Genomic DNA, 12,700 nt, shown 5'->3' on the forward strand with positions numbered 1-12,700 from the left:
TGTAGTGATTAAAGTTATGCTGATTGGTTTACAAACCAAATGGCTGAAGGGAAGTAGCTGTCCTTGAACCTGGTAGTGCAGGACTTCAGGCTTCTGTACCACCTGCCCGATGATAGCTGCGAAAGGATGGCATTTGACTGCCCTTACATTTTATCCTGAGATAGATTTGTTTTATTTTATTACACTTTGGGAGGTCAAATGTAAAGGAATGTACTGTATTGATTAACAGTGTTGATGAACAGAGGGATTTCAGGATCCAAGTCCACAAATCCCTGAAAGTGGTAAAGGTGGTGTGTGGCATACTTGCCTTTATTAGTCAAGGTGCTGATTTCAAGAATCTGAAAATTATGTTGCAGCAGCTTTATACAATTTCGGTTAATATTGCATTGAGTTCTGGTTGATACTGATTGCCTTGTTACAGGAACGATGTGGAGGCTTTGGAGAGGGTGCAGAAGAGGTTCACCAGGATGGTGCCTGGATTCGATGGCAAGTGCATAAGATGAGATTGGGCAAACTAGAGTTATTATCTCTGGAGAAGCAAAGGTTGAAGCGGGACCTGATAGAAAACTGTAAGGTTGTGAAGGCAAAAATACACTAGACTGCCAGGATCTTTCTTCCCAGGGTTGAAATGTCTAGTACTAGAGGGCATCCATTTTAGGTGAGGAGGGTAAGCTCCAAGGAGATGCGTGGGGCAAGTTTTTTTTACAGAGTGTGGTAGGTGCCTGGAATGTGCTGCCAGGAGTGGTGAGAGAGACAGATGTGACAGAGGTGCTTAAGGGGCTGTTCAAAGACACGTGAATGTGCAGAAAATGAAGGCTTATGGACAATGTCTGGGCAGAAAAAACTAGCTTAGTCAGGCATTTAATTACTAACTTAATTGTTCAACACTACATGGTGGACTGATGGACCCATTCCTGTGCTGTACCGTTCTGTGCATCAGCATAGAAGATTTCTTTGTAATCTTCCTACTTTTAATGGTCTGCTTCTCATTTGCACAAAGGAACCTTTGTCTGGAGAGTGCATGATTAGTTCTTGTGCTGTACCAATCACCTGACTAACTCCCACTGTTTCCTGGTGAGTGTTTAACCGCTAACACTGGACTGGATTGTTCACCACACTTGGTCTATGCTTCAAAACTTTGAAGTCTGTCCCACATGTTTAACCCTCTAATCATCCTCTTAAAGTCAAAGTCAAGCTTAATTGTTTTCATACAGTATATAAACAGGCCCTTCAGCCTGACTGACCCATGCTGACCCAGATTCCCATTCAAGCTAGTTGCATTTGCCTGCATTTGGCCTGTATCCCTCTAAACCTTTCCTATACAAGTACCTTTTAAAGGTTGTTAATGTACCTGCCTCAACCACTTTCTCTGGCAGTTTGTTCCACACGGGGACCACCCTCTGGGTGAAAAAGTGACCCCTCAGGTTCCTATTACATTTCGCCCCACTGGCCTTAAATCTGTTGCCCCTACTTTTGATTCTCCAACCCTGAGAAAAATGCTGTGTGAATTCACCCTATCTATGCCCCTCATGATTATACAGCTCTATAAAATCATCCCTCATTCTTCTATGTTCCAATGAATAAAATCCCAACTTGCCCAACCTATCTGCTTGACTCACTCCCTCGAGTTCTGGCAACATCCTCGTAAACCTCTTCTGCATTCTTTCCAGTTTAATGACACCTTTTCTGTAACAGAGTAGGTATAGTGAATGGATACTGAATTTCCCTTTAGCTAGTGTTTTTTTCAGTCTTTTTCATATTTTCTCATGATACGTAAAGGATGCTATTCAGCCCTCTGCAAATGTTCTCCCGTAGAGGTCAAGAGGGACCTGATTGCTGCATATAAAGCTATGAGGGCTGCAGACAGTGTAGACTGCAGGAAAACTTGTATCAGTAGTGAGAACACTGGAGGACACAGATTTAGGGGAAGGGATAAGAGGGGATCTGAGGGGGGTTTTCATCACCCACAGTGGTGAGTAGCTGGAAGAGGTTGCCAGAGAGAGAGAGCTGGTGGGATGTCAGAGGTCCCAGGGGAAGCTCATGGGGTCACAGTGAGAACATGCAATCTCCCCACTCCCCCCCCCACCCCCCCAGACACGCACGCCACACATTAACAGATTTGGAGGCCGAGATCAAACCTAGGTGTCTGGAACTGAGAACAGCGGCTCTTTCTACTCTGCCATCCCATATACAAGGGAACTTTCAACCAGCTCCCAGTTCAGGGGAACACCAGTTTCATCTCATTCCCCTTCACGTCTTCACTGGCAGTGGGCTTGGGGAAGGCAAACCTGAAGTCGCGATAGAATTTGTGGTGGCGTATCCAGTGTGGGTGCGGAAGGGTATTACTTTCTTCCAGGCACTCCCCTGCGTAATGCTTCACTTGGGCCTTTACAGGCATGGCTGCCACTTCCATCTTCACCAGTGGGAAGTACGCCATTGATCCTGAGCTGCGTGGTGCTGAGTTCGAACGACTCACGCAGAACCTAGACGTGCACTTCTGGAAGGCCTTCTGGAACATCACCGAGACCGAGATCCTTGCGGTAAGTTCCTCCATGTCCATCCTGCTCACCGAGTCTGAGGCAACCGAGTGGTGGCTCAACACTTGTGTAAACTCAGGTCAGTCACACAGCATTGAAGTAGGCCCTTCAGCCCAACCTGTCCATGCCCACCAAGGTACCCACCTAAGCCCGAGTCTGGTTCCTGTCCATGATCAATTGTGATAGATTCATGCTGTAAGAGTACAGGCCCTTCAGTCCAACTAGTGTCCAAGATTTCCATCCAAGATCATCCCTTTCTTCCATATTCCTCTAAACCTTTCCTTTTCACGCACCCACCAATTGTCTTTTAAATGTTGTAATTGTACCTGCCTCCACCACATCCTCTGGCAGCTCACTCCATGTAGTCACCACTCTCTGGGTGAAAAATTTGCCCCTCAAGTCCCCATTAAATCTTTTCCCGCTCACCTTAATCCTAGGTTTTAGACTCCATCACCATGGAGAGAAAGACTGTGACCATCCATCTTATCTACGGCCATCATGATTTTATAAACCTCCATGTGATAACCTCTCTCCTTCTCTCCATGGAACACAGCCCCAGCCTCTCCTATAACTCAAACCCTCCAATCCCAGTAACGTAATTATGAATCTTTTCTGCACCTTTTATAGCTTAATGACATCCTTAACCGCGGTAGCATCGCAGTTAGTTCAAAGCTATTACAGCTCGGGGCACCCGGAGTTCAGAGTTCAATTCTAGTGATCTATAAGGAGTTTTTACATTCTCCCGTGTGGGATTCCTCCAGGTACTCTGGTTTCCTCCCACAGTCCAAAGGTATACCAGTTAATAGGTCATTGTAACTTGTCCTGTGATTAGGTGGGTTGCTGGGTGGTACGGCTTGTTAGGCAGGAAGGGCTTGTTCTGTGCTGTATCTCTAAATAAAATATATCCTACCTATAACTGGATGACCAGAACTGCACACAGCATTCCAAGTGCAGTATCACCAATGTCTTGTAACCTGACATTGCAACTCCTGTACTCACTGCCCCGACCAATGAAAGTCAGCAGGCCAAATACTTTCTTCACTATCCTGTCAGTCTGTGTCTCCACATTCAGGGAACCATGTACCTGGGTCCCTCTGTCCTACACCACTCTGTACACAATAAATTCAGCTGATCTTGTGTTAGGAATTAGACCGGTATTTGGGCGTGTGTCCTATGTATATAGTGTATATAGTATATAATTGCTGAATGTATTGCCAGCTACTTATTCTCTATGTTCCTTGTAATTTTCTGCCCAACAGTCATTGGTGACCCTCACGTCCACTACTGTACGCGTGAACAAGATTCTCTCCATCCCACCCAACCACCTTGAGTTGCCTCTACTGGTGGACCCTAACCTGATGGTGACGATTACACCTCCTGTAGCTCACTCTGGACCAGGACCTGTGCAGATGAGGCTCATTTCCTACGAGCTACGAGAAGGACAGGTACTGCATCTTAGGTGCTGATCTGAGCATGTGTGGAGTATCCTGAACAGTTTTGGGCCCCAAGTCTAAAGAAGAATGTGCTGGCATTGGAGAGGGTCCAGAGGAGGTTTATGAATCTGATCCAAGGGAATGAAAGGGTTAATGTGTGGGGACCATTTGATGGCTCAGGGTCTGTACTCACTGGAGTTTAGAAGAATGAGGGGGGATCTCACTGAAATCTATCGAATATTGAAAGGCCTGGACAGAGTGGATGTGGGGAGGATGTTTCCAGTTCTAAGAGAGTTTAGGACTAAGGGGCACAGCCTCAGAATAAAGAGATGTTGCTTTAGAATACAGAAAAAGAGAAATTTCTTTAGCTATAGGGTGGTGAATCTGTGAAATTTATTGCCATAGATGGCTGTGAAGGCCAAATCATTTGCTACATTTAAAGTAGAGGTTGGTAAGTTCTTAATTAGCAGTTCACCAAAAGTTATAAGAGAAAGCACAAGAGTGGGATTGAGAAGGAAAATTAAATCAGCCAGGAACGAATGGCTTAATTCTGCACCCTTGTCTTAAGGTTCTTTCTGCTTGTGGACACCTAACCTTGAATGTAAGGCTGGTAAGAAGCAAAAGGAGGCCTGTGGTCAGTGGTGTGCTGCAGGGATCGGTGCTGCTTCCACTCTTATTTGTCCTGCATATTAACAATTTAAAGAAAGTAAAAACACTGGCACACCTTCCTTGTGAGTGCATCTGTGTGCTAGGCCCATGACAGGTCACTGAAATGTTAGCGCGCAGGGATTTAAAGCTGCTGACTCTCTCCACCACCAATCCCCCAAAGTAAACTGATGCATGTCTGTCCTCCTTCCCCTTCCTGAAGTCAACCATCAGTCCTTTAGTTTTACTGACCAAAATACCACAGGTCATGCTTGAATGGTAGTGTGGTCACGTCCTTCCATTGTGTGGGGACTGATTCAGAGAGCGGACTGGAGTGTGAACCGGTGACATTTTGGAGTACCATAGCAGGGGACCAAGGAGGCCTGCAGTACCATTTACCACCACCAGGTGTCGCACACCTGGAGCCCAAACACTTCCTTCACCTTCCTGTCAGCCTGTGTCTCCATGTTCAAGAGTCCTGCCAAAGGGTCTTGACCTGAAATGTCAACTGTACTTTTTTGTTCTAAAGATGCTGCCTGGCCTGCTGAGTTCCTCCAGCATTTTGTGTGCATTGCTTGGATTTCCAGCATCTGCAGATTTTCTGTTGTTTGGCATGGACTCAAATAACTACAGTCTCCATCCTGCACAAGAGATCCAAGATTATTTAATGTCATTTCCAGTACACGAGTAAAGGAGCACAAACTATTTGTTTCTCGGATCCAATGCTGTACACAAAAAGCACCATAAGATAAAGAATACAATAATAATTTTAAAAGATTAATTGTAGTCCATAAAGTGATGCCAGGCACATAGGTGACTGACAGGAAGTTATAAAGTCAGACATCCCACCTCTCCTGGAAGTTCCAGGAGTCTCCCGCATATTGATAGCGGCTCCCTGATGCCCGCAAATTATATACAGTATCCCGGACATCTATTTTTTTTTTAGAGTGAGTGAGTGAAAAGGAGAGAACAGACAGAGAGAGCGAGTGACAGAGAGAGCATCCTGATTGGTCTCTCTTTGTGCTAGGTAGACCTATCAGTTTTCTCTGTGGGCGGGCTTTACAGTCGACCTCTCTCTCTCTTTCATTGTCCATCAGTTCAGTTTAGTGTCCTGCAGCACCATGGCAGAGTATTCCAAAAAAAGAAAGTATAAAACGTACTTCACCCCAGACTACACTAAAGTGTATCCCTGCCTAATAGGGGTCAAAAATAATGACAGTGTTGCTCGCTGCACTGTTTGCAACAGTGACTTTTCTATTGCCCGTGGTGGGTTAAATGACTGTAAAAGACATGTTGAGGTGAGTTTAACAGGTGTCATTCATTCATTAGCATAGCTAACGGTATTTAAACTAGCTGGCTCGCTGCTGAGGAGCTACTCTATTGATGTCTTACGTGATGAGGCCAAACTCCCTGTGGACTTGCTGAAAATTGTAATAGAATTTAAAAAACAACCCCATGATATAATGCTATAATATAATTGTGAATCTTGTGAATCTGATGTCTTGCAAAATTAACAAATTCATTGACACACACTGCTGTGAGATTGAGACTTCCGGCAAAATGCTCAACTCTGCCAAGCAAGCCACATCACAGTACAAGGAAAGTTTGAAAAAGAAACAGAAAAGCTATTTGCATTAGCATTTAGCTATTAGCATTGAGACTGCCAACAAAATACTCAACAAGGAATACATATATGTGTGTGTGTGTGTGTGTGTGTAAATAGTTTCAATATGTGATCAAATAAATTGTTGTTTTCTTTCATAATCAAATGTCCTGTATATATACAGGACACCCCGGGGTGGGAGGAGGATATGGGGTTGCTGGGGTGCTACCTCCCTGAGTTTTTGCAGGGTAGGATGGCTGTAAAGTACTGGTGGTTAGAGGTGTAGAGGGATGGATACAAGTGATAGACGCTAGATGGGAGAAACAGAAGACCGTGAATTTTGGAATTTTGAAGCAACACACCGTCTGCTGGGGGTGGGGGGGAGTTGTGTGTGTGTGTGTGTGTGCGTGTGTGTGTGCATGTGCGTGTGCGACTTGAATGCTTTCAAGGTTTTTTTTAGCCCCATGAAAAAACAAGTAGACAGCAAGTTTAATCAAGCGTTGTCATAGCCAAACAAGGGGGGGAAGAGGTGGAGGGGAAGTTTTAAAACCCAGTATCCATAGCAAAAGATTGGAGTATCGTGAGCATTTTTTAAAGTGGAGGTTGATAGGTTCTTGATTAGTTAAAGATGGCAGAAGGTCTGGGGATATGGCAGGAGAATGGGGTTGAGAAGAAAAATAAATCAGCCATGACGGATTGGTGGAGCTGAATAGCCTAATTCTGCTCCTATGTCTGATCGACTCAGGTTAACTCTTCTATGCAATAAGAGCTCAGGACTTCACGAAGGGAGCAGGGCAACAAGCAGGTGGTGACACTTGAAGGAGTTTGGAGGGCTACCTTAAAGGAAATAACCCGAGGGTCCTGGGGAAAGAGCTGGATGTGGGATGGGTCATTGGGCCAGCAGGAAGCAGCATCTCTCCTCACCACACTAACGATCCTCATCTTTCTTTCACCAACGCCAGGAGAGCGATGAGCTCAACTGCTTCTGCAAGCCAGAGGCACAAAACCACCTTGACAAGCGGCTGAAGAGCAAGGTGGAGCCGCGGTCCAGGTTCCTGATCGTCCATTTCCACGGTGGAGGGTTTGTGGCTCAAACATCCAAATCACACGAGGTAAGAACAATAAGAAGATGAGAAATAGGAGCAGGTGTACACCATCTGGCCCGGCATGTCTATTTGTCTGCGTGGATTTTGCGCATTCTCCCTGTGACCCTGTGGGCTTCCCCCGGGAGCTCCAGTTCACTCCCACATTATAACAGCATGCTGGGTGCGTGGGTTGATCAGCTGCTGCCATTAGTATGTGATGAGGAGGTATATCCTGGAGAGGTTGTGGGTAGAAATGGAGAGGAAGGTCAGGAAGATCAGATTGCAGGGAGTATCAATGGGGTTCAGATTGTTCTGTGTAACAACGGAAATCAATGGACCAAATGGCATATAAGGGAAAGTAAGAAACAGGAGCAAGAGCCGGCCGTGTGTTCTGTCAAGGCTCGAGCTATCACTCTGTTCCCCAGAACCCCTTAATTCCCCTGCTATGCAAGAATCTATCTCACTTTGTTGTGAGGGTTTGGGGAGGACATGACACCATGGGTGACACGACGTGTCAAGCAGCATCTCTGTTGGCTGGGAGAAAAGACAATTGACAGTTTGATTGTTGACCCTTCATCTGGCCTGAAAAGGGGGAAGGGGGTAAGGGCCAAGAAATGGGAGGTGATGGCTGGCTACAGGTGAGGTGGGATGATAGATGGATGGAGGAGAGGGAGAGTGGAAAGAGCAACTGAGTCATATTTGAGGATTTGCTGTTTGGGAGGTGAAATGTGAAGGGACTGTACACAGTTAATGGCAAGGTCATTAACAGCATTGTTGTACAGAGGGATTTTGGAATCCAAGTCTAGAGAAAGTGGCTGCACAAATCCATAAGGTGGTAAACATGGAGTGCTTGCCTTTATTAATCAAGGCATTGAGTTCAAGAGTTGTAAAGTTACATTTCAGCTTTATAAACCTCTAGTTAGGACTTAGCTGGGCCAGTGCATTAACTTCGGGTCATTCCATGCGGGAAGGGTGTGGAGGTTTCGAACAGGGCGCAGAAGAACCTCAATGGGATGCTCCTTCGATTACAGGGCATGAGCTTTCAGGAGAGGTTGGACAAACTTGGGTTGTTTTCTCTGCAGCAGCAGAGATTTATAGAATTAAGAGAGGCACAAGTTAGAGTATAAAGCTGCTATAGTTTTGGAACATTTAGAAAGACATGGATTTAGAAAGACAAAAAGACATGGATTTAAGCAGGGAGAGGGCTAATTCAAGGGAGAAACTTGGGGCAAGTTTTTTTTTACAAGGATTGGTGGGAGCTGGAATGTGCTGCCAGGGATGGTGGTGGAGACAAATATAATAGAAGCTTTTAAGAAGCATATATCGGCACATGAATGTACAAGTAATGGAGGGATATGGACCACATTCAGGGAAAAGGGTTAGTTTAGTTGGGCTATAGTTACTATAGTTAGCTCAGCACACATGTTCAAAGGGCCTGTTCCTGTGTTGAATTGTTCTGTGTTCTACGTTCCAGTGGTGGTGATAAGCAGAAGGAACAAGATGGTGGAATCTGACGGGAGAGGAAGGTGGAATAGGGAACCAAGTAAGAAAGGTGGGAAGGGCAGATGGGAGCAATAGGAGGAAGGATCCCAGGGGAAGGGATGTGTGGGCGATGGGTAGATGAAGTGCAAGGAGGAGGGAAAGGAAATCGTGTGATGGGACTGGGGTATGGGTGTAGGAGGAATTAGCTAGATCATGAGGAGAGTAAAAAGGCAGGGAGTGGAGCCATAGGTTGCCTGCAACTGGTGAATTTGATGCTTGTGCCATTATGTTGTACCCTAACAAAATCAAAGTCAAGTTTATTATCTGCACAAGTCCATGTATGCACAGGTGCATTGCAGACCTTACTACAGCAGCATCACAGACACAACATTCACAAGAAAAACATAAATTATACAAGAAAGAATACAATTAGAACAAAAATAGTCAATTTTGTGGAAGGTAATCAAAGTGGTTCTAGTGTTGCTATACTGAGGCAGTGATTAGGGTTGCCTCAGTTGGTTCAAGAATCGAATGGTTGAAGGGAAGTAGCTGTTTCTGTGCATGGTGGTGTGGGACTTCAGGCTTCTTACCTCCTGCTTGATTAGAGCTGAGAGAAGATGACATGGTGGGGATTGTGAATGATGAATGTTCCTTTAATGGGGCAGCCCCTACCCATGGGTGGGTAGGGATGTGCCCATGGTATATCCAGGCTGAGTCCATTACTCTCTGCAGCTTCTTCCATTCCTGCACATTTCAATTGCTGTAACACTTAAACAGGACATATGTTGTTAGAGTGTTCACCTCCTCACTGCCCCATTACTTATTTCTGTGTCAGGCACAGAGCGAAGCTCCCTCCACACTGTCCCATCACACACTCCCGGGGTCAGACACAGAGCGAAGCTCCCTCCACACTGTCCCATCACACACTTCTGGGTCAGACACAGAGCGAAGCTCCCTCCACACTGTCCCATCACACACTCCTGAGGTCAGACACAGAGTGAAGCTCCCTCCACACTGTCCCATTACACACTCTTGGGATAGAGAACTACTTTTCCCACCACAGTCCTAGGTAGCACATGATTATGATCTCTCGGCATCCCTCTCTCTCATCCCCTCGCCTCCCCCGTACTTAAAGCTGACACTTGGAAGATAGGACCTGCTCTATTATGTCTGTGTATCTGCTTCCCACTCTGTCCTCTCCTACGTCAATGTGGAACATCCTGTGCCCCCCACCTTCCATGTGATGCTGGCATCCCACTCTGCTGACCCCATCTATTTTTGTGTTGTTTCAGCCTTACCTGAGGAGCTGGTCCCACGAGTTGGCCTCACCGATTCTGTCCATCGATTACTCCCTGGCACCCGAAGCCCCCTTCCCTCGGGCCCTCGAGGACTGCTTTTTTGCATACTGCTGGGCAGTGAAAAACTGCCATTTGTTGGGTAGGTACTCCAAAGCACATCCAGCACAGGGCCGTACAGTGAGGCAGAACGCAGCGTGCTGGCTGTGCATCTGCTTGATCAGGCACTGAGTGAATCTCTCTCCACACTGTCCCATTACACACTCCCAGGGTCAGGCACTGAGTGAATCTCCCTCCACACTGTCCCATTACACACTCCCAGGGTCAGGCACTGAGTGAATCTCCCTCCACACTGTCCCATTACACACTCCCAGGGTCAGGCACTGAGTGAATCTCCCTCCACAGCGTCCCATCACACACTCCCGGGGTCAAACACAAAGTGAAGCTCCCTCCACACCGTCCCATCACATGCTCCCGGGGTCAGACACAGAGTGAAACTCCCTCCACACTGTCCCATCGCACACTCCCGGGTCAAACACAAAGTGAAGCTCCCTCCACTCCGTCCCATCACACATATCCAGGGTCAGACACAGAGCGAAGCTTTTTTCACACTGTCCCATCACACTCCTGGGGTGAGAAATCGAGTAAAACTTCCTCCACACTGTCCCACTACATACTCCCAGGACATGACTTTGGAAGAATGTTTGAAGGATCACAGAGGAGGGGATGTTTGCAGGCTGCAGGAAAGTGGGACAGACCTGGGGCAAGTCAGCCACAGCAGGACAGGATAAGTGGCCAAACTGTGACCAGGGCCTCACTGATTACCTAGTTTACGAGACATGGCTATCTTCAGCATTTCCTCTCCATTGCAGAGCTGGAGGAGATCATTGAGGTCACCCTGGGGTGAGTCATCTGTCCCCTCCGCTGACAGTCTCCCGTGAATTGGATCAGTAGTGCTACGTAGATATGTACACACTTTCTCTCTCATACACACAGTGTTCTACAGTACAGTATGAGCCCTTCAGCCCAAGATCAATGTAATGCTTCTTTATATTACATGTATCACACATAAACTCAGTGCCAAAGCTCAGAATTGAACCCAGCTCTATGGGGCAGGAAGCTAGCGTCTATCCGCTGTACCTTATTGGTCTCTCTGTGCAAACAGCCCAGCCATGCCATAACTTGTTCTCTGAGCTCCCAACTCCACCCCCAACTTCTCACAGACTGACTCCCCCTGCCTCAGTTACCTCACCCTACTCTCCTCACAGACTGAATCTCCCTGCCTCACTTACCTCACCCTACACTCCTCACAGAGTGACTCCCCTGCCTCAGTTACCTCACCCTATTCTCCTCACAGACTGAATCTCCCTGCCTCAGTTACCTCACCCTACACTCCTCACAGACTGAATCTCCCTGCCTCAGTTACCTCACCCTACTCTCCTCACAGACCGAATCTCCCTGCCTCAGTTACCTCACCCTACACTCCTCACAGACTGAATCTCCCTGCCTCAGTTACCTCACCCTACACTCCTCACAGACTGAATCTCCCTGCCTCAGTTACCTCACCCTACTCTCCTCACAGACCGAATCTCCCTGCCTCAGTTACCTCACCCTACACTCCTCACAGACTGAATCTCCCTGCCTCAGTTACCTCACCCTACACTCCTCACAGACTGAATCTCCCTGCCTCAGTTACCTCACCCTACTCTCCTCACAGACCGAATCTCCCTGCCTCAGTTACCTCACCCTACACTCCTCACAGACTGAATCTCCCTGCCTCAGTTACCTCACCCTACTCTCCTCACAGACTGAATCTCCCTGCCTCAGTTACCTCACCCTACACTCCTCACAGAGTGACTCCCCTGCCTCAGTTACCTCACCCTACTCTCCTCACAGACTGAATCTCCCTGCCTCAGTTTCCTCACCCTACTCTCCTCACAGACTGAATCTCCCTGCCTCAGTTACCTCACCCTACTCTCCTCACAGAGTGACTCCCCTGCCTCAGTTACCTCACCCTACTCTCCTCACAGACCGAATCTCCCTGCCTCAGTTTCCTCACCCTACTCTCCTCACAGACCGAATCTCCCTGCCTCAGTTACCTCACCCTCCTCTCCTCACAGACCGAATCTCCCTGCCTCAGTTACCTCACCCTACTCTTCTCACAGACTGACTCCCCCTGCCTCAGTTACCTCACCCTACTCTCCTCACAGACTGAATCTCCCTGCCTCACTTACCTCACCCTACACTCCTCACAGAGTGACTCCCCTGCCTCAGTTACCTCACCCTATTCTCCTCACAGACTGAATCTCCCTGCCTCAGTTACCTCACCCTACACTCCTCACAGACTGAATCTCCCTGCCTCAGTTACCTCACCCTACTCTCCTCACAGACCGAATCTCCCTGCCTCAGTTACCTCACCCTACACTCCTCACAGACTGAATCTCCCTGCCTCAGTTACCTCACCCTACACTCCTCACAGACTGAATCTCCCTGCCTCAGTTACCTCACCCTACTCTCCTCACAGACCGAATCTCCCTGCCTCAGTTACCTCACCCTACACTCCTCACAGACTGAATCTCCCTGCCTCAGTTACCTCACCCTACACTCCTCACAGACTGAA

At 47.4% G+C, this 12,700-nt stretch overlaps 1 protein-coding gene across 4 annotated transcripts in view; it reads left to right on the top strand.

Annotated features, from left to right (window-relative positions):
- lipeb (lipase, hormone-sensitive b) overlaps positions 1-12,700 on the top strand; it is a 72,446-nt gene that overhangs the window by 44,861 nt on the left and 14,885 nt on the right. For all 4 annotated transcript variants that reach the window (XM_059968170.1, XM_059968178.1, XM_059968186.1 and 1 more), the window contains exons 4-7: positions 2,395-2,540; positions 3,797-3,982; positions 7,181-7,330; positions 10,078-10,222. In XM_059968170.1, coding sequence (XP_059824153.1) covers positions 2,395-2,540; positions 3,797-3,982; positions 7,181-7,330; positions 10,078-10,222 — 627 coding nt within the window. The remainder of the gene's footprint in view (positions 1-2,394; positions 2,541-3,796; positions 3,983-7,180; positions 7,331-10,077; positions 10,223-12,700) is intronic.

The sequence above is a fragment of the Hypanus sabinus genome, chromosome 1 (genome assembly GCF_030144855.1).
Source record: "Hypanus sabinus isolate sHypSab1 chromosome 1, sHypSab1.hap1, whole genome shotgun sequence".
NCBI lineage: Eukaryota > Metazoa > Chordata > Chondrichthyes > Myliobatiformes > Dasyatidae > Hypanus > Hypanus sabinus.